General features: G+C 36.9%; 1 protein-coding gene across 8 annotated transcripts in view; it reads right to left on the bottom strand.

Annotated features, from left to right (window-relative positions):
* The window catches only part of CDC42SE2 (CDC42 small effector 2), a 107,315-nt gene that overhangs the window by 32,524 nt on the left and 51,072 nt on the right, over positions 1 to 23,719 (bottom strand). For all 8 annotated transcript variants that reach the window (XM_019756133.3, XM_074313471.2, XM_074313466.2 and 5 more), the window contains one exon: positions 2,518 to 2,855. In XM_019756133.3, the coding sequence (XP_019611692.1) occupies positions 2,518 to 2,571 (54 nt within the window). In that variant the 5' untranslated portion in view covers positions 2,572 to 2,855. The remainder of the gene's footprint in view (positions 1 to 2,517; positions 2,856 to 23,719) is intronic.

Here is a 23,719-nt window from a genome sequence, read left to right as displayed (position 1 = left end):
ATAAAAACCTAAAAAATATCTAGAACAAATCTAACAAGAAATTTGCAAAACTTCCATGATGAAATTTTAAAGTTTTGCTAAAAGAATGTGAAAAGGTCTATAGAAATGAAAACATGTTTCTCAATGGGATTACTCATAATTTTAAAGATGTCAATTCTCACCCAATTACACTCTAAATTTTTTTTTTTTAATTGGGGAAGAGGAACAGAACTTTATTGGGGAACAGTGTGTACTTCCAGGCCTTTTTTCCAAGTCAAGTTGTTGTACTTTCAATCTTAGTTGTGGAGGGCACAGCTCAGCTCCAGGTCCAGTTGCCGTTGCTAGTTGCAGGGGGCACAGCCCACCATCCCTTGCGGGAGTCGAACCGGCAACCTTGTGGTTGAGAGGACGCGCTCCAACCAACTGAGGCATCTGGGAGCTCAGCGGCAGCTCGGCTCAAGGTGCCGTGTTCAATCTTAGTTGCAGGGGGCGCTACCCACCATCCCTTGCGGGAGTTGAGGAATTGAACTGGCAACCTTGTGGTTGACAGCCTGCTGGCCCATGTGGGAATCGAACCGGCAGCCTTCGGAGTTAGGAGCACAGAGCTCTAACTGCCTGAGCCACCGGGCCGGCCCTACACTCTAAATTTAATGCAATCCTAAAGTAAACACTTATAGAATTATGATTATGAAATATCTCAAAGAAAAGATATGAAGAAAAACATAAGGATCCATATAACAACAATCCAGCTTAATACAGTTGAAAAAGAAGATCTATGAGAGAGAATTCTTCCATGACACAGCAATATATACTACGTAACTGCAACAATTAAAACAGTATAGTAGAGCTCTGAACAACAAGGTCGCCAGTTCAATTCCCACATGGTCCAGTGAGCTGCGCCCCCCACAACTAGATTGAAGGCAACAAACTGCTGCTGAGTTGCTAGAGGGGCGGCCGGATGGCTCAGCTGGTTAGAGCACAAACTCTTAACAACAAGGTTGCCGGTTCAAGTCCCGCATGGGATGGTGGGCCGTGCCCCCTGCAACTAAGATTGAAGACAGCGACTAGACTTGGAGCTGATGGGCCCTGGAGAAACACACTGTTCCCCAATATTACCCCCCGCAAAAAAATTATAAAATACATCAGTATGGTAGTATATCAACTATAAGAAAGAAAAAAAAAGTACATATATATATATATATATATATATGGTCACAGGAGGTGGAGTACAGCATAAGGAAGATAGTCAATGGTATTGTAACAGTTATATAAGATGTCAGAGGGGTAGTAGCTTGGGGGAGGGAGGTTATCATTTTGTGAGGGGTGTACATATCTAACTATTATGTTGCTTTGTACACCTAAAACTAATCAAAAGTAAATAAATAAATAAATAAATAAATAAATAAATAAATAATGAGTACATTTGTTACTAGACAAAAAAAACCCGGGGTAGTGGCACAGGTACACATGTACCAAAATAACAGATTTCAGAAATGGACTCCAAGTCCAGTCGCCATTTTCAATCTTTAGTTGCAGGGGGCACAGCCCAACATCCCATGAGGGAATTGAACCAGCAACTTTGTTGTTGAGAGCCCGCGCGCTCCAACCAACTGAGCCATCCGGCCGCCCCTCTGGAAGCTCAGCAGCAGCTCATTGTTTTCAATCTAGTTGTGGAGGGCACAGCTCACTCGCCCATGTGGGAATCGAAACGGCAACCCTGTTGTTCAGGGCTCGCGCTCTAACCAACTGAGCCATCCGGCCCCGCCCCAGGTCAGGGCTTTTTAAAGAATTACAAATGTAGTGGAAGAGACTGTAGAACAGTTATTCACTATGCGAGAAGTTCCATGCTGTAACAGAAAAATGAACTAAAGATTTGGTGGGAATACAGATGAGGTTATTAGCTCAGTTAGGAGATAGCTGGGGAAGATTTTATAGATGTGACATTTGATCCAGGCATTTAAAAGACAACAGAAAAAAAGACAAAAAAAAGACAACAGAAAACTGGAGGTTGGAGGGCAGGAGTCTGGTAGAGGTAACAACGTATGCATAGTTTAGAAGGCACAAAAAATGAGGCATGTACCAAAAAGAAGTCAGCTAAGACCACTAACTATGTATGTGACTTTGGGCAAAAAACAATCTATTTCAACTGAAAGATAAAGATAATGGTATCTTCCTCAAAGGGAAGAGGCTGTGAGGAAAATGAGACGGTAAATCACAAAGGATGTGAGGGAGATCTGGCTGTCCCATCTTCCACCCCCATGTCCTCCTCCTCTCACTGTTCCTCCAGAAGTCACCTACTTGGTAGAAGAGCACCACCTTCTCTGTCATGTACAAAGGTTTAGCACAGTTCTTGACACATAGTATTTACTCAAAAAACATTCACTTCTTTTTCTCTTTTTGTTTCAAACCAGATGTTTTGAGTTCCACTGCACTACTCTCTGTGACACCTCTTAGAACTGCCCTCGACTTGAGAACCAGTGGTATGTTTCATAAGCACCCCACCCAATCTGTACGCATGTGAAGTTACTTCATACTCACAGGCTGAGGCTGCTCGGCAATACAGCAGTTGAAGCAGAGCCAGAACTCGCTCATGCTGGCAGTCCAAAGTGTAAGTGAGCACCAAGCGCGTTTCCAAATCTCCGCTCAGGAAGCTTCACAAACGCTCCTCAACAGGGCGTATGTCCAATGATGCCAAATAACAATTGTATTACTTCTCTGTGTTTTGTTCCTGGAAGTCAAGTATCTTATACAGTCAATTTAATGAAGAAAAAGTCAGACTATTTCCTTTCTTTGCTTGTGGTTCTACAGAAACTCGTTTCGGAACTACCGGGAAGGTGTATAAAAATCGTCTTGACTCAGGGCTTATGACAGGTAGTCTAGAAAAAAAAGGAAAAGGAAAAGAAAAGTTACTTTACTTAACCTTAAAAGCTTTTATTTCTTAAATTTGTGATAAAATTAAGACTATTTCCCCAAAAAGTAAACACTCGAAAAAAAATCAAGATTTTAATAAACTGATAGTCATTCAACAGATTTTAAGCACTTTTTGAGTATTAGTTGTTAGGGATATAGCGGCAAACAAAGAAAGAAATCCTTGTCTTCATAGAACATTCTATTTTATGACTATAAAGTATAAATTATTCTAATACATTTTTTAAAATCATTAGTTAGAACACCTTGATTGCCATACAAATCTCTAATTCCAAAAAGAAATACCAATCATTTTCATATAGCTTTCTTCAGATGAGTCCTTTGTTCTCATAGACAACCCAGATAGTAAGGGCCATAGCAATCAATTCTTCCTATATAATCAGTCAGCTATAACTCATCAATAATTAGAAACAGAAGGTGGCTCTGTGGCGCAATGGATTGCGCATTGGACTTCTAATTAGAAACAAAATTATTGCCTCCTCGTTTGAAATTAGAATTGTACATGAAAGATGAATGGGGGTTGAATCGACACGTTAGATCCCTGCTCCCACCACCACTGGAATGATTGTCAGTCAAAATACTTTCTATCCCCAGGTGGCCAACCAAGCCGAGTCCGTTAGAATCCATGTCAGGCAATTTTCCATGTGGAGCTGGTCAGAGTGCACCTATCTTTTCTTCTTGACTGACAAGCTGTGGACTTGAAGGTCGACCCTAGCCAACCATGTTCCAAACTTCCTGCAGAAGATGGTTCTGAGATTATAATACTGACAGGCAGAGAGGAGAGGAGGAAGGCGGGTTCCAGTCATCCCTACGACCCGTTTGACCTGTGCAACTGAAGTTTGGTTTTGTGAGGCAACAGTTTTCCCTCTCTAGCCTGAAGCTACACTGATGTAGGTTCATATCACCTGCAGCCTTCTACAACCCTCAAGTGACGACGGCCAGTACACAGTTAGGTACACAGCTAGCTCTGAAGCCAAGGAGAAGTCTTGGAACCATCAGCGGATTATAACTGAAGCAATGAATGCCAAATTCTAGGGAAAGCATTATCATGAGAAGCAACAAGAACTCTAAGGAATAGCAGCATTTAAAAGATGGGTAGAGAAAGAGAAGTCTACTGAGGCGCTTTGGGTGTTCTCAGAAAGAAAGAGGAGGAAAAACCAATTAATGTGGTGTCACTGGAGCCTGTTTCAACAAAGAAGTGGGCAACAGTATTAACTGCCACTGAGACAGCAGACTGAGAACCGCCCGTTAGAATGTGCTGCTGACACTTGGTGGCCCTGGCTACAGCAGTTTTAGGGCAGAAATCAGATTGCAGTGGGCTGAGAAGTGAGTGAAGGGCGAGAGAGAAGCAGAGTCACCACATGTAGAAAATGTTTGCAAGAGACTGGATATAAAATTTTAAAAGATAGGGTGGTAGGTAGAACAAAGGGAAAATGCCATCCTTGAAATAAAGAGATCAAAGACCAAAGACACATTAATTTGATTATTCAGAGATGTTAACATTTTTGTTGCAAGTGATAAAATATAAATCACCTATTTGTAAATTCTGCTTTCCCCGAAGCCATGACTCTGAACTTGGTAAGGCAGGAATGTTACTTATTTGTATAGATGAAGATCCTCAGTGAAGATAATACATGCATGCTCAATGTATGAATGTGGGTAGTAATAAAGTATGAAGCTGGGACCCTGTTCTACAAAGTCCAGTGCACAAGTCTTCTAACAAACTACAGGAAAATGGCATGTTAAGTTTTTGCATATGTTCAAGGAGGAAGATCAGAAGGAAGAAAATTTATATTATTGCCATAGTTAAAATGTGGAACCTGGGATGCTTATTTTCAAGCAGGGATGAGCATTCTATTCTTCATCTCGCCCAAAACAAGGAAGTGGCAGTATCGAATGAAATCAGCTTTGTCCACTGAATTGGGTAAATACTATAGAAGTTTATAAGCTCAAAAGAATAGTATGTTTCACATATTTCCTTCTTCGTAAGAATGTAACAGCAAAGGGCTACATTCACAATATCATGATTACTTCAGTGTTGCTATTTAACAAGTTTAATTCCACCCTGAATCAAAGACCTTGCCATTAAGAAGTCATTATGAAATGAAATCTCTTAACCGATTCTATAGAAACAAATACGCCTTTGTGTGAAACAGAAAATTCTTTATGCTCATCAATGTTGCACTATGTACAGACATGTACCTACTCTGGTGATCTGTGTACATATCTTCATTACATACAGATATGGACCTACTCTGGTATTTCAAAATATACTCGATTTTGAAATCTGATGCTTTAAAATGTATTGTTTGATTTATTACATTATACTTTCTCATTTACATATAAAGCTAGGCAATTTCCTTTTTATTTCTAAATTATCTTTGCCAGAAACCACCTTCAAATATTAATTTTACTTTGGAAGGTGTATTTTTTAAATGCATATTCCTTCTGTTTAATACTTAGAATTAATACCCTGTTTCCCCAAAAATAGGACCTTGCCAGACAATCAGCTCTAATGCGTCTTTTGGAGCAAAAATAAATAAATAAGACCGGGTCTTATTAATTTTTGCTCCAAAAGACGCATTAGAGCTGATTGTCCGGCAAGGTCTTATTTTCGGGGAAACACAGTAAATAGCTTCCTAATCCATAATACTTTTTATCAGCCCACATTTTCCCAAATTCAAATTTCCTTCCCATTTAGAGTAAAGCTACACCTCACTTTGAGAATTTAAAAATATGTATTTCCTACTCCCATGTACTATGAAAAAGACATTAGAATATTTCCTCTTTTTTAATGTCTAGTGGAAGAATGTTTTAAATACAGTAATTTGAGCTTCTATTTTTATAGATGAAACAGAAAGGATATACAGTTTTACTTAAATATTTCCACCTAGACAATAGATCTGCTGAAATGTATATTCAAACCAAGGAGATGTTTACAACTCCGCAGGTTTTTATTTATTAAGTAAATACATAAATCTTAAAATGTTTCAAACATGCCTTGGAATGTCATACCATTTTTCCATCTTCTTCCTTTTCTAAACAAACTTCTTTTCCAGAATTTTTTTCAAAAGTGTATATAAATACACTTAAAACACATTTATAAACACCTTTAGAGAAGAACTGAATTTGTCACAAAAAATTCCAACTAATAATATACTAATAATTACTTTCACTTCTTGAACTGAAAGTTCCTTAAAACATGTCCATTTAGAAAACTTTCTACTTTTTTAAATCTTAGGATAACAAAAGGAGTGTCACTTTCCAACAACATCAACATCTGAACTTAGCTTTAAACACAGCTCAGCACATTCCACACATAAATAAGGGTTCAGACTGGTCTACAGCACCAGAGAGCATTTCACAAACTCATAGATTTTAGACCTAAGATTTTGGGAAAGCCTGAATTGAGTTATCAGGCCATTTAGTGACTGGCAGAGCTTCCTTGAATTAAAAGCTTAGTCTAAACTTTTAAAGAGACTGACATGAGTAAAAAAGTGTAACTGTAGGATCTCTGGTCAAAAGTAATAACCACCATCAGCTTCCTCTCCTCACTTTCCACACCGAAATCAAATGCTGAAGATACTAGCTTTACACCTGTATGAAGAGTTTTGTTGCTGACAAAGTAAAGACTTTATGTTCTAACATCCTACTACAATTTAATAAAATTGCTTTTTAGGCCAACTGCCTAAGAAACAATAATAAAGCCATGATTTCAAAAACAGGACAAGGAGGCATACCTTTAGTCTAACTATTTTTTTAAAATCTGAAATACTTTAACTCAGTTGAGGTATGAAGCATGCTCAGTTAGTGTGAAACAAAATGAGAAGTTCAGAATTCATACTCTGAAATAAAAGATCTGTGGCAGTTGTTAGTACCTCACTAATTTTCAGGTGTGTTAGCTTGGGCAAGTGACCGGCTCTGTCACCAGTTATAAAATGCAACGCCGCACTGCCAACAGCATATACATTATACAGAGCGATGCTGATATAAGATGCTTGTCTTTATCAGAATTCAAATAGCAAGCAGCAGAATTAAGTAGCAAGATCAAGTAATTCATAACAGCTGCAAACTTTTAGGAAACAACCTAAAAGTGTATCCAGAAAAAAATGAATAAAATGAAAAAAAAATGAATTGTGGTATGTTCATACAAAAGAGTACTACACAGAATGAAAATGAATGAAAAAAAAAAATTTTTTTTAAAATGAATGGTAGCTTCATGCAACACTTGATGATAATTCTCAGTGACATGTTATTGAGGGAAAGACTCAAGGCACAAAATAATATATGCATACATGGAATGATTTTATTTATATAAATTTGAAAAACAAGTTAAAACTATTTTGTTTGAGACGCATACATAGGTAAAGCAAGGAAATTATTATCATAATAAAAGTCAGGAAAGTAGTGACCTCTAGGGCTATTTATGGTCTTTGCAATTTTCCATATATATATATTTATTTTTTTTTTGGGGGGGGGACTTTATTGGGGAACAGTGTGTACTTCCAGGACTTTTTTTCCAAGTCAAGTTGTTGTCCTTTCAATCTTAGTTGTGGAGGGTGCCGTTCAGCTTCAAGTTGTTGTCCTTTCAGTCTTAGTTGTGAAGGGCGCAGCTCAGCTCCAGGTCCAGTTGGCATTTTCTAGTTGCAGGGGGCACAGCCACCATCCCTTGCGGGAGTCGAACCGGCAACCTTGTGGTTGAGAGGACGCACTCCAACCAACTGAGCCATCCGGGAGCTCAGCGGCAGCTCAGCTCAAGGTGCCGTGTTCAATTTTAGTTGCAGGGGGCGCTGCCCACCATCCCTTGCGGGACTCGAGGAATTGAACTGGCAACCTTGTGGTTGAGAGCCCACTGACCCATGCAGGAATCGAACCGGCAGCCTTCGGAGTTAGGAGCATGGAGCTGTAACCGCCTGAGCCACCGGGCCGGCCCTTCCATATATATTTTTTAAGGGATAACAATTTAAATGAAATACTATAAGTAAAAGAAGCAAATACTAACAATTTCTGGTTGATCACAGTAGAGTAATGAAGGTCAGGGATAGGGAAAAAAAAAAAAAATCAAGTGAAAGTGAACATCCTTTGAAGGACTTGGTAAAATTATTCCAGTTGGGTTGGGGGAGAGGGGTGAGGTCTGAAGTTCTATTCAACGCCAAAGAGATTTCTGCCAGAAATGCAAAAATTATTAAACAACCATGTTTGAATTACCAATAAAGCTTATTCATAGCTGTACCAGCACTTAATGTGCCCCAATCTTGTTAAACCGGTTCTTTGATATTGATTTGTACAAGATCCTTTTGAAAAAAATAACCCATTTTAAGAAGAGCTTTCAAACTATGTACTTATCACAAACGTATCTTTCTGTGGCTAATCAAAGTTTAAACGCACCATTTTTCCCTGAACAATTACAAAAGGCACAGAGGTACATGTAACTATTGAAATAAAAGGGATAATTTTTTTCTTCTATTTGCAATGACCAATAGGTTAGTCTTTCCTATAATTTCATGTAAATGTGATCACACAGTACGCAGTTTTTTTTAATATGACTTCTTTTCATTCAGCATGTTTTTGAGATTTATCTATGTTGCCTGTATTAATTTTTTTTATTAAGTAGACTTTCATTATATAGATATGAGTACAGTACAATTTGTTTAACCATTCATCTGTTGATCGGTATTTACTGTTTCCCCAGCTTTGGGGCTATTAAAAATAAAGTTGCTACAAATTTGTGTGCACAAGTGTTTGTGTAAAGAGAAGTTTTTATTTCTCCTGAGAAAATATTTAGGAATAGAATTGTTAGGTCATATTGTTAAGTATACTTTTAACTTTATAAGAAACTGTGTGCCAGTTTTCCAAAACAATTGTACCATTTTGCACATGTGCAATGTATGAGAGTTCCAGCTGTTCCACATCCTACCAACACTCTGTATCACCAGTCTTTTTAATTTTAGTCATTACAATGGTAATGAAGTATTACCTCGCTCTGGTTTTAATTTGCACTATTGTTATAACTAATGATATAAAGTCTTTTCATGCTTGTTGACCATTCATATATTTCCTTTGGTTAGATACATTCAGATCTTTAGCCCATTTTTTAACTTTTTTTTTTTTCAGCTGTATTCTTTAAATATTTTAGATCAATTTGATATATGCATTGTGAATATTTTTTTCCTGGTCTTTATTGCTCCTTTTTTTTAAAAACAGCATCTTTCAAGAGTTTGGGTTTTTTTAATTTAATGAAGTCTAGTTTAACAATCTTATCTTTTATGATCTGTGCTTTCTCTGTTCTACGAAATTTTATTTTTGCAGGTATCCCCCAAATTTAAAGATTTTCTATTCCCTTTTTTAGAACTTTTAGTTTTTACTTTTAGGTCTATAATTCATTTTTAGTTACTTTAATATTTTTAGTGATATAAAAGTAAAGGTCAAAGATTACTTAAGTGACATGAATATCCAGTCGTCCCAGCTCATTTGTTGAAGGATATCCCTTGCCTATTGGATTGATTTGCATTTTTATTGAAAATCAAATGACTGCAAGTTTGGGTCCATCTCTGGGCTGTTACACTTGTATTTCATTGGTCTATTTGTTGATCCTATGCCTATGCCAGTACCACACTGTCCTGACTGCTGTAGTTTTATATAGTAAGACTTACAGTCAGGTAGTGGTAAGTCTTCCAAATTATTCTTTAAGATTATTTTGGATTGTCTGGGTTCTTTGCATTTTCATATACATTTGGAAATCATTCTGCCAATTTCTACCCAAAAAAAAGTCCTGTGATTCTGAATGGGATAACATTTATTCCAATAATTATTTGGAAGAGAATTACACTTTACAATATTGAGTGTTCTAATCCATTACCATGGCACATCCAGTATTTTGTAGTTCAGTGTACAAGTTTTGCATGTACTCTGTTGCGTCACGTTTGTTTTCTAACTTTGTTTATAGGTTTCACATGGAAGCTTTAGTCTTATTTATTAGCTTGGTGCAAAAGTAAATGCTGTTTAGGGCCGGCCCGGTGGCTCAGGCGGTTAGAGCTCCATGCTCCTAACTCCGAAGGCTGCCGGTTCGATTCCCACATGGGCCAGTGGGCTCTCAACCACAAGGTTGCTGGTTCGACTCCTGCAAGGGATGGTGGGCTGGGCTGGGCTGGGCTGCCCCCCCGCCCCCCCGCAACTAGACCTGGAGCTGAGCTGCGCCCTCCACAACTAAGACTGAAAGGACAACAACTTGAAGCTGAATGGCACCCTCCATAACTAAGATTGAAAGGACAACAACTTGGCTTGGAAAAAAGGCCTGGAAGTACACACTGTTCCCCAATAAAGTCCTGTATCCCTTCCCCAATACAAAAAATAAATAATAAAAAAATTTAATTGCTGTTTAAAAGTTTAAATAGTAAAAACCGCAATTACTTTTGCACCAACCTAATAAATAAAAACCGCAATTACTTTTGCACCAACCTAATAGTTAAATGTTGATTTTCATCTCGGTTTAGGGGTGCATCTCACTTAAGAAGGTTTTCCTTATCCCAGGTTATAAACCTATCATCCCAAATCGTTTTAAGTTTACTTTTATAAATTGACTTGAACATTAATAGTTTCTAAGTGCAGTTAGGAAATGTTTTCACAGACTACTCCGGCTTTTCCTGACATCTTCCTGTCCCTTCTTAATTAAAACTCAAATATTTTTTAAAAAACTCAAGTATTTAACACAAAACATATACATACATATCATTATGATAGGGGATATTAGAGAGAACGTTATGCTGGCTTAAACCTGAGTTTGCAATACAAGCAGAGGAAAAGTAATATATATGAAAACTACTCTCCCATTTTCTACTACCCACATTTCTTCCCCTCTTGTATGAGAATGACTGCCATGTTTATCTTTCCCTCTAATAATCTTCCTCCTTTTCCTTTCTTGCTACTTTCCTTCTTTCTTTTGGTTTCTCTTTTCCTTTCTCCCTTTTCCATCTTTTTATCCACTCTCCTCCTTAAACCCTTCTTCAGCTACCCAGTTAGAAATAATGCTTATTGTGACACACAGTAGGTTCTCAATGTTTTAGTTGATGGATTGAAATCTATATATCCATCTGCTAATGAACATCTTATGTGGTCTCCTAGGTACCTTAAACACAGTATTTGTAAAACTGAATTTACTATCTGTTTCCCCACGTTTCTCTGTTACCTTTCTTGGTGGTGGCAACACCATGCACTGTTTACCAAGAAATACATATTCAAATTCTATCCTACTACCTGCAGTTCTCAGAATAAAACCACCATGTAAAATGCTTTTTACATTTAAACAAATCTTTACTGTTATTCAAAATAATACAAGCACATAGATTTTTAAAAATCAGTGAGTAATAAAAAGCTATTAACAATGGCAAATCTTTGACCTATCCCTCTCCATGATGGTGGTGGCCATTTTTAACTTACCAAGATGTTTCTTCTGAAATTTACAATCATAAATAAGATGCCTACTGCTATTTATTTTATACTCTTTTTATGACCCAGTTATTGGGGTAACACTGGTTCATAATATTCTATAAATTTCAGGTGTACAACTTTATAATACAACATCTGTATATTATGTGCTTGTCACCCAAAGTCTAGTCTCTTGTATTGGGCCCCCTTTACCGTCTTCATCTTCCCTCTACTCCCCTTCCCCATTGGTGACCACCAATTTGTTGTCTGTATCTATGAGTTTGATTTTTTTGTTTTGTTTGTTCATTGGCTGCTTTTTTTTTATATCCACGTATGAGTGAAATCATACGGTTCTTGTCCTTTTCTGTCTGACTTATTTCACTTAGCATAATACTCTCAAGATCCATCCATGTTGTGGTAAACGGCAGTATTTCATCCTTATAACTGAGTAGTATTCCATTCTATATACTGATATGTATCACATCTTCTTTATCTAATCATCCATCAAAGGACACATGGGTTGTTTCCATGTGTTGGCTACTGTAAATAATGCTTATTGCTTTTTTTTTTAAATTGAAGTTTATTGGGATGACAATGATTAGTAAAGTTACATGCGTTTCAAGTGTACAATTCTGTAATACACCATCTATTAGGTTGGTGCAAAAGTAATTACAGTTTAAAAGGTTAAAAATTGCAAAAACCACAATTACTTTTGCACCAGCCTAATATATATCACATTGTGTGTTCACTTATTGCTAATTATTGACTTTCAGATGATTTAAACTGACTTCTTATTTAAAAGAGATTAGGCTATGTCTCCAAGTCATCATTACCTGTCCTCATCATCATCACTACTAATTATAATTTTTGATTGAATCAATATTCAATGTTTATGTCATAATTGTCACTATTGAAACAAGTAACATACTAGAATTAGCTATCCTTCTTGAATAATCTTTTGTTTTCCTGGAGGTTAGTAACTGTTGAGCTTTTTTATTTGCTTAGTTTCTCTATATACCTATATTAGAACTGTAAAACACTTTAATTAGCTCTGTAAAAGACTCATAATTTACAAATACTTGAACATATACCTAGAGGGACTGAATCAAATTTTCTTTTTGTTTCTTCACAGAACAACCCAGCCTCTTGTTTCAGTCCTGATTAGCTGCTCTCTTAGGATTGTTCCCTCAGTTCCTTTCCTAGATTGACTCCCTGTTTCTGAGAACTGTCTTCCCCCTTATTTTCATCATCTTCAGCTTATTTTGTAAAATCACATACTCCAGTAGCTTCTTAAGAAAGGGTAGATGGAAGAAAAAAAATTTTAACTCCTTGCATTTGACATCTAACTGATCATTTGGTTGAATATAGCATACCAAATTAAAGATCTTTTCCTCAGGATTTTAAAGGCATTTGTTCACTGTCTACTATGCTCCAGAGTTGCTGCTGACAAGCCTGGTGATATTCTTTCTTTCCTTTGTAGGTGATATATTTCTCCCTTCTCTGGAAGGTTTAAAGGTTTACTCTTTACCCTTAGAATTCTCGAATTTCACAAAATGTAACTTGATTTGGTCCTTTTTCATCCATTGTGTTGGGGACTGGATGAGCTCTTTCAAACTGGAGAATGGTGGTATCCTTTACTACAGAAAAATATTAGTACCTACAGCATAGTGTTGTTGTGAGAATTAAACAAAATACTTATACTCAATACATACAAGTGTGCAGTGATGTTGATTATTAATATTTATCCACATTTACCAATTTCTTTGATCAGCATTGTTTCTTGTCTCTCAACCCTTCCTTTAAAGTTCAACTTCCTTCTTTACAGTATATACTTTAAGAAGTTTTTCAATAGAACACACTTTTTAATAGTCTCCCGCAAGTAGTTTGCTTCTCAGATGTTTCTCTAAACTTTTGGGGTTTTCATTTTAATTTTGAGATAATTTACTTATAGAATGAGTTGTTAAAATAGAGCAGAAATCTCCCATGTATCCTTCATTCAGATATACCAACTGTTAACACAGTCTATAGTTTGCCCTTATTCTTGCATGACAGTTGAGCTAAGTACAGAATTCTGGTTGACAATGCTTCTCCTCCAGTCCTTTGCAGATACTATTCTGACCTCTACTGCTGCTGATGAGAAGTCAACTGTCAATCTAATTTTTGGTTCTTTGAATGTAAACTTTTTTCTCTATGGATGCTTTGAAGATTATCTTTGAATTTGACTCTAATTTCATAGACTCTCTGGTTTCAGATTCACTTCTATTTATTTAGAACTCTTTCACCTGTTTCTACTCTATTTAACTTTTGCTATTAAGATCCCCAACTGTTGACTTTTATTTCAATAATCACAATCTTCATTTTAATAAATTATATTTGATTCTTTTGAAAATTCACTTACTTCAGTATCTTAAATCTTTTATTTAGACACTTTAAGTAGACTTATTTTATAGTATTTTCCTGATTATTCTGCTAAATCAATTCTTAGTCTTCTAATTAGCCTATTATCTCTAACCCTCCCTCACGTTGGACTGCTTTCTTGTAATCACCTTATGAGTTCACCTTGATTGGGAGGTTGCTTCTTCTGCGAAAGTCCAGTGTTCCCCGATGAGGAAGACTCCCCAAAGAGCAGTCTGCATGTGCTAGAGTCAGATGCCCACGAGGTGAAGTTCACAAATCCCCGTCTAAGATGGAACGTAACTCCTTGGTTTAGATTCTCACAGCACATGTATAGAACACATTCATATTGCGCATTGGTATGTAGGTACAGGCTTGCCAAGACGTGTGGTACAGAGGTTTAACGTAGACTCTGAAACTAGACAACCTAAGTTTGAATCCTGGACTCCTCTACTCACTCATTAGCTGTGTCATGGACCACTTACTTAACTTCTGTGTGTCTCATTTTGCTGTGCTGTAAAGTGGAGTTTATAAGTGTATCTTCCTCAATCATATATGTGAGGATTAAAGAGCAATCTTAAATTGCTTGGCGCACCTTTAAATAATTGTTGCTGCTGCTGCTTTGTTCCTGTGATCGTTACCATCATCGTTATTAAGTCAGACATTTTTCTCTCCGCCCAGAGAACTAAGCAGAGACAAGCTTCCTTGATGCTTATCTGGGCAGGGGGAGAAAGATTTTTATAGTCAGTCTCCCTTTCTTAGATGGAGTCCCACACATTCAAAAATATGCGTCTGTTTATTATAATTTATGTTTAAAAGGGAGAGTGAAACAGGAGCAGTACTAAGGTAAAGAAAAACAAAACTTATTTAAGCCAATTAAATCAATCCCTTTAATAGCAATGGCATATTTTTCTCAAAAGCAAATTTAAATGTATATATAATTTATACGTCTATGGCATACAATAAGATTAACAATACAGAGGATTTTCAGCAGATAACTCTAACTTTGCCCATCTATCAGTTTTTAATTGTAAAAAAATATATTCATATAATAAATTGTATTTAGTCAGATTTTCTCTTAGTCCAGCAGAACTTGGATATCAAAGGATTAAACTTTTAGAAGGAAATGCTTGCTCAGTACCCAGCTACTGTCTGAACTGGCTGCCAAGTCTGTTGGGCAAAAGAAAGGATGAGGGGAGGTAATTAAAAGGTTTAAAGAATGAGAAGTATGTGTAATTCATGCTTCTAGGTCAGGACTGAAATCCCCTATCAATCCCTTGGGGATATGAAAGTCAATTGAACACAAACTGCAATCATTTATCTGGGTGTGGAACCAGGTGAGGTGGAGACCTGGCTTTGATACAGTGTTTCAGGTTCATCCCCAGAGAGGAAAGAGATCAGTGACTTACACTGGATTGTTACCTTCTTTGTGACAATTGCTTTAGGACTTTTTCTTAACTTGGTATTTTCCCCCAAATAAATGAAGTATTTTTAGCTCCCACTCATTTTTTTTGGCTGCGAAAAACTTTTACAAGATTAATTTGTATGACAACTGAACTACGTCATGTTCTTTAAGAGCTCTCTTAGTTGTTTTAAATTTCTCCACCCCAACACTGCCACAAAAATTAACATCAAACTGTATTATCAAAGTACCGAACATTATACTTGGAAGAAAGTAAGGCACGATTTGTTACTGGTTTATCAAGTTTTCTGTCAAGTCAAACATCAAACAGTATCCACCGAGTGTCTAGCACTTGACACAAAATGTCCTCTAAATTTAAAATGGTTCAAAGATTTTGTGAAAGCAACTAATAACTAGAGAAAAAGCTTCTCTAAGAATTACATACATAGATAGTATATTTTAAGTTCCAGATGAAGGTGATGAGCACAAACAAAAAAGCTTAAATTTTACGTAAATAGCATTTCTCACCATTAGTAAGTTAAAAATAAACAATGACAATACCTGTGACAAATGTATGCCCATTGTGAAAGACTAACCAGACTGTACAATTTATGTACAGCTTTTGAACTCCCAAACTTATAAATTATTTTTCCAACAGTTCTTTGGGTCTCCGTATGGTTGAATCTAAAGCTAAATAGGATTTTCTGTTCTTAATGTATACAGTGAGGAGAAAAAGAAACTAATGTAGAAAAAAAAGCCCTATGTAAAATTACATGAAGGTAGAGGAGTGGGAAGTGGGGAAAAATCTTTCTGAAAGATTTCAACAAATATAGTGCTATACACCTTATTACAAATAAAAACAAAATAAATTTATTACAAATGAAAACCACTGGAACCCTTATAAAATAAATACTGTGTAACTGAACTTCTAGTACTAAGAAGACAAAACTCACCTTTTAAGCTTTGGACAAAAAAATTGATCTTCCTCAACCCCCCCTCAAAAAATTTTTTTTAATCTACAAATGTACAGAACTGTTTCTGGTTAAAATAAAAGAAGAAGAAAGAAAAAAGAAAACAATCCTAGAAAATATCATACTGAAACCTTCTAGGAATTTTACTCATAAGCTGCCTTTAGTCAGGATGAGTTTGTATATTTCAAAAGAAAAATCACTAAACTTTTTAGTAAAACATACTACAGGCAAATTAAACTCATGGGCTCTCTTAAAACTTAATGTCTGCATGCTAAATAAAGTAATACAAAAATACAAGCAAAGGGCAAAACTTGCTGTTACCTGTATCTGTAAAAAAAGTTTTCTTCTCAACACAATAAGTACATTTATATAATTTTTTAAAAACATGGTAAAATGACTCTTAAAAGTTATTTGCATAGTTTAAATAATCTTCAAAATATCTTGAAAAAAATATTCAAATAAATCTGCTATTCTCCTTGTTTAGTTCATATATGAACTTTGTAAGAATAAGACGTAAGTTTCACTAAAATCAGAAAAATTAATTTGAAATTTGTATGAAATGACAAAATTCTATTCTGCATTGTAAATCAACAGAGTATCCAGACAATATGAAAAAGTTAAAAGGCCTTGAAAGCATTAATAGACTTGACTATGAACCAGTTAGGATGGTAACAGGGCTGTGACAACTGTTAAAATGTTAAAAATATATCTATGTGGGATTCCGGTCAGTGGTTAAAAGCTACTGCCTTGTTTGGTTACTTAGAGAAAATAACTTAAGGAAAAAATACTTTTCTATCACCTTTTATCTTCCAGCCCCAGAATGAAATTTAATAAATTTCTACAAATAGTGTTGGTTGTTTATATGTAAACATAAAAATAGAAATGATGTTTTAACAGAGATTGTTTTATAGTATGATAATCTCAAAGGTCATAGTCAAGTAAGTTCAATTAGAGGACAACACAAAAAACACATAAACACAAAGAAAACATAAATACCTGTAGTGTTACATTATCAACTGAAGAATCTTCCATTGTTACATTAAACTTAAATGCAGTGCATCAGTGAGGAAATTCAAAGTACACACACATTTAGCTTCCTTTTTTTGTATTTCTTTTCTCAAATTATACCAGGTAATAACACTCTCTGACACCACCTCGTACTTGGATAACAGAAACAAACTTCAGCATATATTTTGAATGCAAGATTTTACCACACATCTATGTATGTATACAAGTATGTATTTGACACTGTTCAGCAATTACTATGTACTAGGCCCTGGGAATATGACAACGATCAACAGACAGTGATTCAAATAGAATCGAACAGTTTAAAAATGTACTTGTATTACTCGCTAATTAGGTTAAATATAAATTAGGGTCACCTGCTATCTCATTTGTCTACTGAAGAGGTAGGTAATTCGCTTTTGGGTTCCATTCAGTCAAGACCCAGGACTGACAAGGAGAGCTCAGCACCCAAGCAAGCCGATCTACGGTATATTCATTAAACTACAGAAGAGGAAATCTTAGTATCTGTACCTGCTTCAGGCCCTGATGAAGGCAGATAAGACAAAAATTTCAATTATATAGATGATAACCGTAGGTTGCTTAAGTCTCAGTGAGAAGGTTAAGTTTCAGTTAAGGGGGAAAATGAATCACCAGACTATCCGCCGCATATGTGGCAATGAAAACTGATATACTGCAATTGAACATATAAGGAATTCAACAAAAGTTAATGCTTCTGTGCCGTATCATATTTTCATTCTTTTTTGCAGAGAAAAATACAGTGACAAGAATCTCCTATTTGGACGTGCTGATGGAATGGTTTTTCCTACAGCTATGGAAGTCTCCACGACTCCATTTGCCAACAGGATGGGGCTGCCTCACTGCTCTCTCGCATGGTCCAGAGGTTCTGCAGTGAATCCCATCATGGTGCTAGACAAGGCATTCTGTTCAAAAATCTGAACTGCCACTGAAACAGTAACCACCCAAATTCACAGCTATCACACCACACTACTTTAAGGTGGGATACCTAAAAAAGAAAACTACAGTTGGGACCACCTATTCCTTGAGGAATTGAAAGGCATTCAACCTGGCTGCCATTTCAACCATCAGCAATAACATGCTACAAAGGGTCTGGGACGAATTAGACCCCAGGACTGCCATGTGCTGTAATACACTGGAGGTGCCTACTGGCCACGACAGAAGTTACTATAGTTGTTTCTTTACAAATTATTCTACTTGTCCAATTTTGTGCAAATGTGACTACTTGTTCAGGTATAATATAGGTACTAAATAATTCTTTTAAATGTTTAAATCTTTGTGAATTACCTTATAAAGTCAGAATCTTGAACAATATTGAGGGGAAAATGTTTTTAATGCAGTTTAAAACAGGATCTGCATTTTCACATTTAAAGAAAAGCTTATAATCTCAGAAAGCTTTGATAATGCTATGATGACTTCAGAAACAGAAAATACTAATCAGTTATCAATGAATATGGACTATTTCTGATCCATAAACAAATCATAGTGGGTCAAATGAGAAACTGAATATTCTTGGATTCTCTATTGTATTTTTGTATGAGATATACATACAGAGGGTGCCAAAAAACTGTATACAGATTTTAAGAAAGGAAAAAACTATTAAAACTGTAATATTCAATATATACCAATAACAAAAGATGAATGAATACAAATCGTGTGTACATTTTTTGGCACCCTGGTGCGTGTGTATGCATGTATATATATACACATACATATGTATCTGTACACACACACACACACACACATAAATCAGTGATAGAAAATTTCCCTCGATTATAAAGAAAGGTCCAACTAAATTGTAAACCCCTGACATGGGGGGAAAAAACATTAGCGTGCTAGTCACACATTACACTATGTACTTTGACAAATATTATCTCATTTAATTTTTACAATCCTAAGAGGTAAGTATTACCCTTTGGAAATGAAGAAACCACAACTCAAACACATTAAGTAACTTGAAGTCAGACCATTTTCTCTACATTGTTTTTTAAAGTCTAGTTTAATGCTACCTTAAATAACAATTATTTATGACATACTGATTCCTATAAACTCCATCAAGGAAGACTCTGAATTATTATTATCTCTTATAGCTCTTGACATGGTGGCTTGTCCCAGTATTTGCAAAACCACAAAGAAAAAACTTAATGAATTAAAATATACCTAGTACTACGGAATACATGGAATTTGGCAATGGAAGACCTGTGTTCAAAACTAGATAATACCACTTTGAGCTAAGTGGCATTAGTCTCTAACGTCTATAAAAAGTCTTCTCTTGGGCCGGCCCAGTGGCTCAGGCGGTTAGAGCGCCATGCTCCTAACTCCGAAGGCTGCCGGTTCGATTCCCACATGGGCCAGTGGGCTCTCAACCACAAGGTTGCCAGTTCGATTCCTCGACTCCCGCAAGTGATGGTGGGCAGCGCCCCCTGCAACTAAAATTGAACACGGCATCTTGAGCTGAGCTGCCGCTGAGCTCCCGGATGGCTCAGTTGGTTGGAGTGCATCCTCTCAACCACAAGGTTGCTGGTTCGACTCCTGCAAGGGATGGTGGGCTGTGCCCCCTGCAACTAGAAAATGGCAACTGGACCTGGAACTGAGCTGCGCCCTTCACAACTAAGACTGAAAGGACAACAACTTGAAGCTGAACGGCACCCTCCACAACTAAGATTGAAAGGACAACAACTTGACTAAGAAAAAAGTCCTGAAAGTACACACTGTTCCCCAATAAAGTCCTGTTCCCCTTCCCCAATAAAATCTTTAAAAAAAAAAAAAAAAAAGTCTTGTCTTATGAGGATTACACCAACTTCACAGGGTCAGTTTTTCTACCTCTCGCTACTTTTTGGGCCAGGAAATTCTTCTTACGGGGAGACTGTCCTGTTTGTTTTAGGGCAGTTAGCAGCATCCTTGGCTCCTAGCTAGTAAATGACCGTGGCACCCCTCCCCACCAGTGGTGACAACTAAAAATGTCTCCAGTCATTTGTCAAATGGCTTCTGCAGAGTGGTTTCCCCCAGCTGAGACCCATTGCTGAAGGGAAAGGTATTCTAAAAATGAACTGAAAAAGAAGAATATGATTTCCCTCGATTCTAGAAAACTTCTTTAGATGGGAGGAAATAAGGAAAAGATGCCCTGAACCAATCCTCGAACAACATTCTCCTAAAGCAACAATCAGCAACACAAAATTCTAATAACCGTAAGTGGTACATTAAAGGTGGTCAAGTTCTTGGTTATCCCTCCAAAGGAGAGACAAATTCCGACACTGAATTCAAGTGACCGTGGTGGTTCCCTTGACCAACAAAATAAGGCTGAAGTCATGTTTTGGAACTGGTGACATAAAACAAAGCCTGTACCTTCTGCTCAGAAGTCCAATTACCATAAGACTGCCACACTGGAAAGACCACACTCGCGGGCACACAGGTGAACCGTCCAGCCGAGCCTGGCCTTCCCTCCTGCTTAGCCAGAGCACCAGACGGGAATCAAGCTGCCGAGGACTCTCCAGTCCAGTCCATCCGCCAGCTGAGTGCTACCCAGTGACCTTTGTTGCTGCCACACGTAAGAGAAGCACTGCCAAGACCTGCTCAAATCCTGACCCTCAAAATTGAGAGATATAATAAACCACTAGTTGTTTTATACCACTAAGGTTTGAGGTAGTTTGTTTTCATCCCCTTTGTATATGTTTTGTATGAATATACTTTTCAATTAAAGATGTCATGTGCTTTAAAGGAAATCTTTGTACTGGCACAAATGAGGTCATCCAGTTCCCATCAAGATGATGAACTATCACAGGCTTCTGGTCCCTTCCTCCAAAATAAAGCCCTGGGGGAAAACGAAGTAAATCTGGATTCCAGGAACAGTAACAGCAAGAACAACAAAAAGAAACAAAAACTTATGAGGTTAAAGAAAACTGCACTGAACTTGTCTGAGAAGAAACTGGTGACCTACAGCCAGGGGCAAAGGGCAGCAGAGGTAGGAGTTAAAAGACAGATTAGCTAAAAGCTTCTGTGGCAGCCCCTGCCTTCCCCTCAATTGCCCTTTCACCACAGAAATTATCAGGAACAGCCTAGATGTCTCAGCGGGACACAATCAGGACAGGCATGAAAGCCAGGGTGCGGGGTGGAGGGGGAAGCTCAGGAAAACAGGTGCAGACTAACTACCTACCCTGCTGGCATTCACTCTTCCCAGCCCTCCCCACCCCCACAAAAAACAAACAAACAAACAAACAAACAAACAAACAAACAAAACCTATAGGGTTGGGAGTGAATTACAACCTTGGGAAAGTATCTGTTAGAGTAAGTATTACTTATATCTAAGAGTTTCAAACACAAACCCTGATCCGAAGCTGCCCGATGCAGTAGCAGCCAGCAGGAGAACTCAGCGGCAGGTCAGTGATGCCAAGTGGCTGCCTGACCTGAGACTCAGTCAAGCCTCCCTCTCCCTAAAACCCACCTGGACTGACACAATCTGAGGTCTGGCTGTTGGCCATTCTTTAATATATATTATTAGATTAAGGGATAATGCCCCCTCCCCCAGGGGATCATTAGCTTACTAGTCAAAATAAGGAGCCATCTGGAGCATAAAACTACTGTAAAATAGAACCCATTAAACAGCTTACACCATCTGAAGCAGAATTACTGGATTGGACTATCCAGAAATGTACACCTAGGGTCCAAGGGGAGAGATTAGTACTATGAAGTCACAAGAAACCATGAGAAAGAATCAAGTGAAAATACTGAGTATGAAAAATAGACATCCAGATAATAGGAATTCCAAAAGGAGGAAAAGAATAAAATATTTCAAGAGAAAAATTAACATTTCAAAAAATAATGCGAATAATTTCCCCAGAACTATAGCTAAAAGTCAAGATTTAAGCGTTCAAGAGCTAAATAAAGTATAAGAATAAAACTCACTCTAGAAAAATTAAGAATACCGTGTAAATTGGTAGTACTTTTAGAAGGTGTTCAAAATTTTCAGACATGATGCATTAGTTTCACTTCTGGAAATACAGAAGTAATCCTAGTAACCCAGAAGCAAAATACCTATATGCACAAAAATGTTTTATTGCAATACTTGTGATAGGAGGGAAAACCCAGGCACAACCTAAATAGCTAACAATGAGGAAAGCATTAAATTATGTTCCGATGATGGATTACAGAGCCACTGTCAGTGTTGGAAAAAGAGAATGTGTTTAACAAATTTTATTATTTGAGGGCATCTACAGAGTCCAATAACCATGAGAAACTTACATTAAAACTACAAGGAACATTTCATTTTTAAAATTAAAACTTAAAAACTTGTTTTTAAAAGTCTGATAAACTTGGTACAAGCTGTGTTTTGTAAACATCTAGGTTTCACCAAGAACAGGCCAACAATAATTATATTTTAGATATAATTCACAGAAATATTAGCTTCAAGAGTATTTACATGATTTTTATACTGGAGAATATAACGCTGCTATTCTTATTGAGTGAGCAGCTTATGACAGCTTTCAGACTTTTTAAATAATAAAATATGGTGTGGAAATTTCAACATCCACTCTTCCAAAGTAAGTACTGGTCCTATTTCTACTAAGTGCTTTATATTTTTATCAGTTTCATTAGCTCAGCTCCACATGAGACCACTGCCTGCCCTGATTTCTGGAATGTTGCCCCAATTCTTTTCTCCCAGGCCTTGTTGCCAGGGTTGCAGCTGCACAACCAATTCTTATTAAAATGTAAGTCTTTGAAATGAAGGTCTATGGAAAGGGCCATAAAGGATTTCATTATCTTTTCTCAAAACTCACAGTGAGGATTAAACTCCCAACCTTCCCAAGCCAAACCACCACGTGTACTCTTTTTCACTTTATCTTGGGAATAGGCAATATCAATAACTTGAAAAACTTCCTCAATTTTTAAAGGCTGTATTTGATTATATGGGTATAACTAGTTCATGGAAAGTTGTTTCTAATCTTTTACTGCTACAAACATGCTGCAAAAAATAATCTTATATGTTCACACATGTGGAACATAAATCCAAACCTATAGGATTTATCTGTAGGATAAATTCCAAAAAGTGAAACTGATGGATCAAAGGGTTTGTACATTTAAAATTTTGATAGACATTTTAAATTCTGACAGACATTTTCCAAATCGCCTTCTAAGATAATATACCAACAGAAAGGAATGGGCTCAAAGGCCTGGTGACAGGCAAACTTGCCCCTAAGAAAAGCACCCACCTGACAGCAGCCAGCTCATCCAGGCAGGCACATTTTAGTCCCAGGCCTCCATCAGTCTCAAGGCGCTCTGCCCAGAAATCCATTCTTATTCCATAGTTTTTGACCCAAACAGCTTTACTCATGTCAGCATCACAGTCATGATTTTTTAACCAAATTACCTCAGCTAGCCTAAGACAATAATTGGGTGGATAAATCTCTAACTCTAGGAAACTACAGAAATCAATACAGAAATGATGAAGCAAACCAAAACGTACAGTATTAATACTTTTGTGCTATTAAATATATTTGCAGTAACTTATTATTATGGTATTTTATACTCTACTTATTAAGATATTTGATATTGCTATGCTAAATTTATGTTTAATTTTTGGACT

The sequence above is a fragment of the Rhinolophus sinicus genome, chromosome 5, assembly GCF_057876585.1.
Source record: "Rhinolophus sinicus isolate RSI-liver-muscle chromosome 5, RSI-T2T, whole genome shotgun sequence".
Taxonomy (NCBI): domain Eukaryota; kingdom Metazoa; phylum Chordata; class Mammalia; order Chiroptera; family Rhinolophidae; genus Rhinolophus; species Rhinolophus sinicus.
This window is presented reverse-complemented; position numbering and strand designations above follow the sequence as displayed.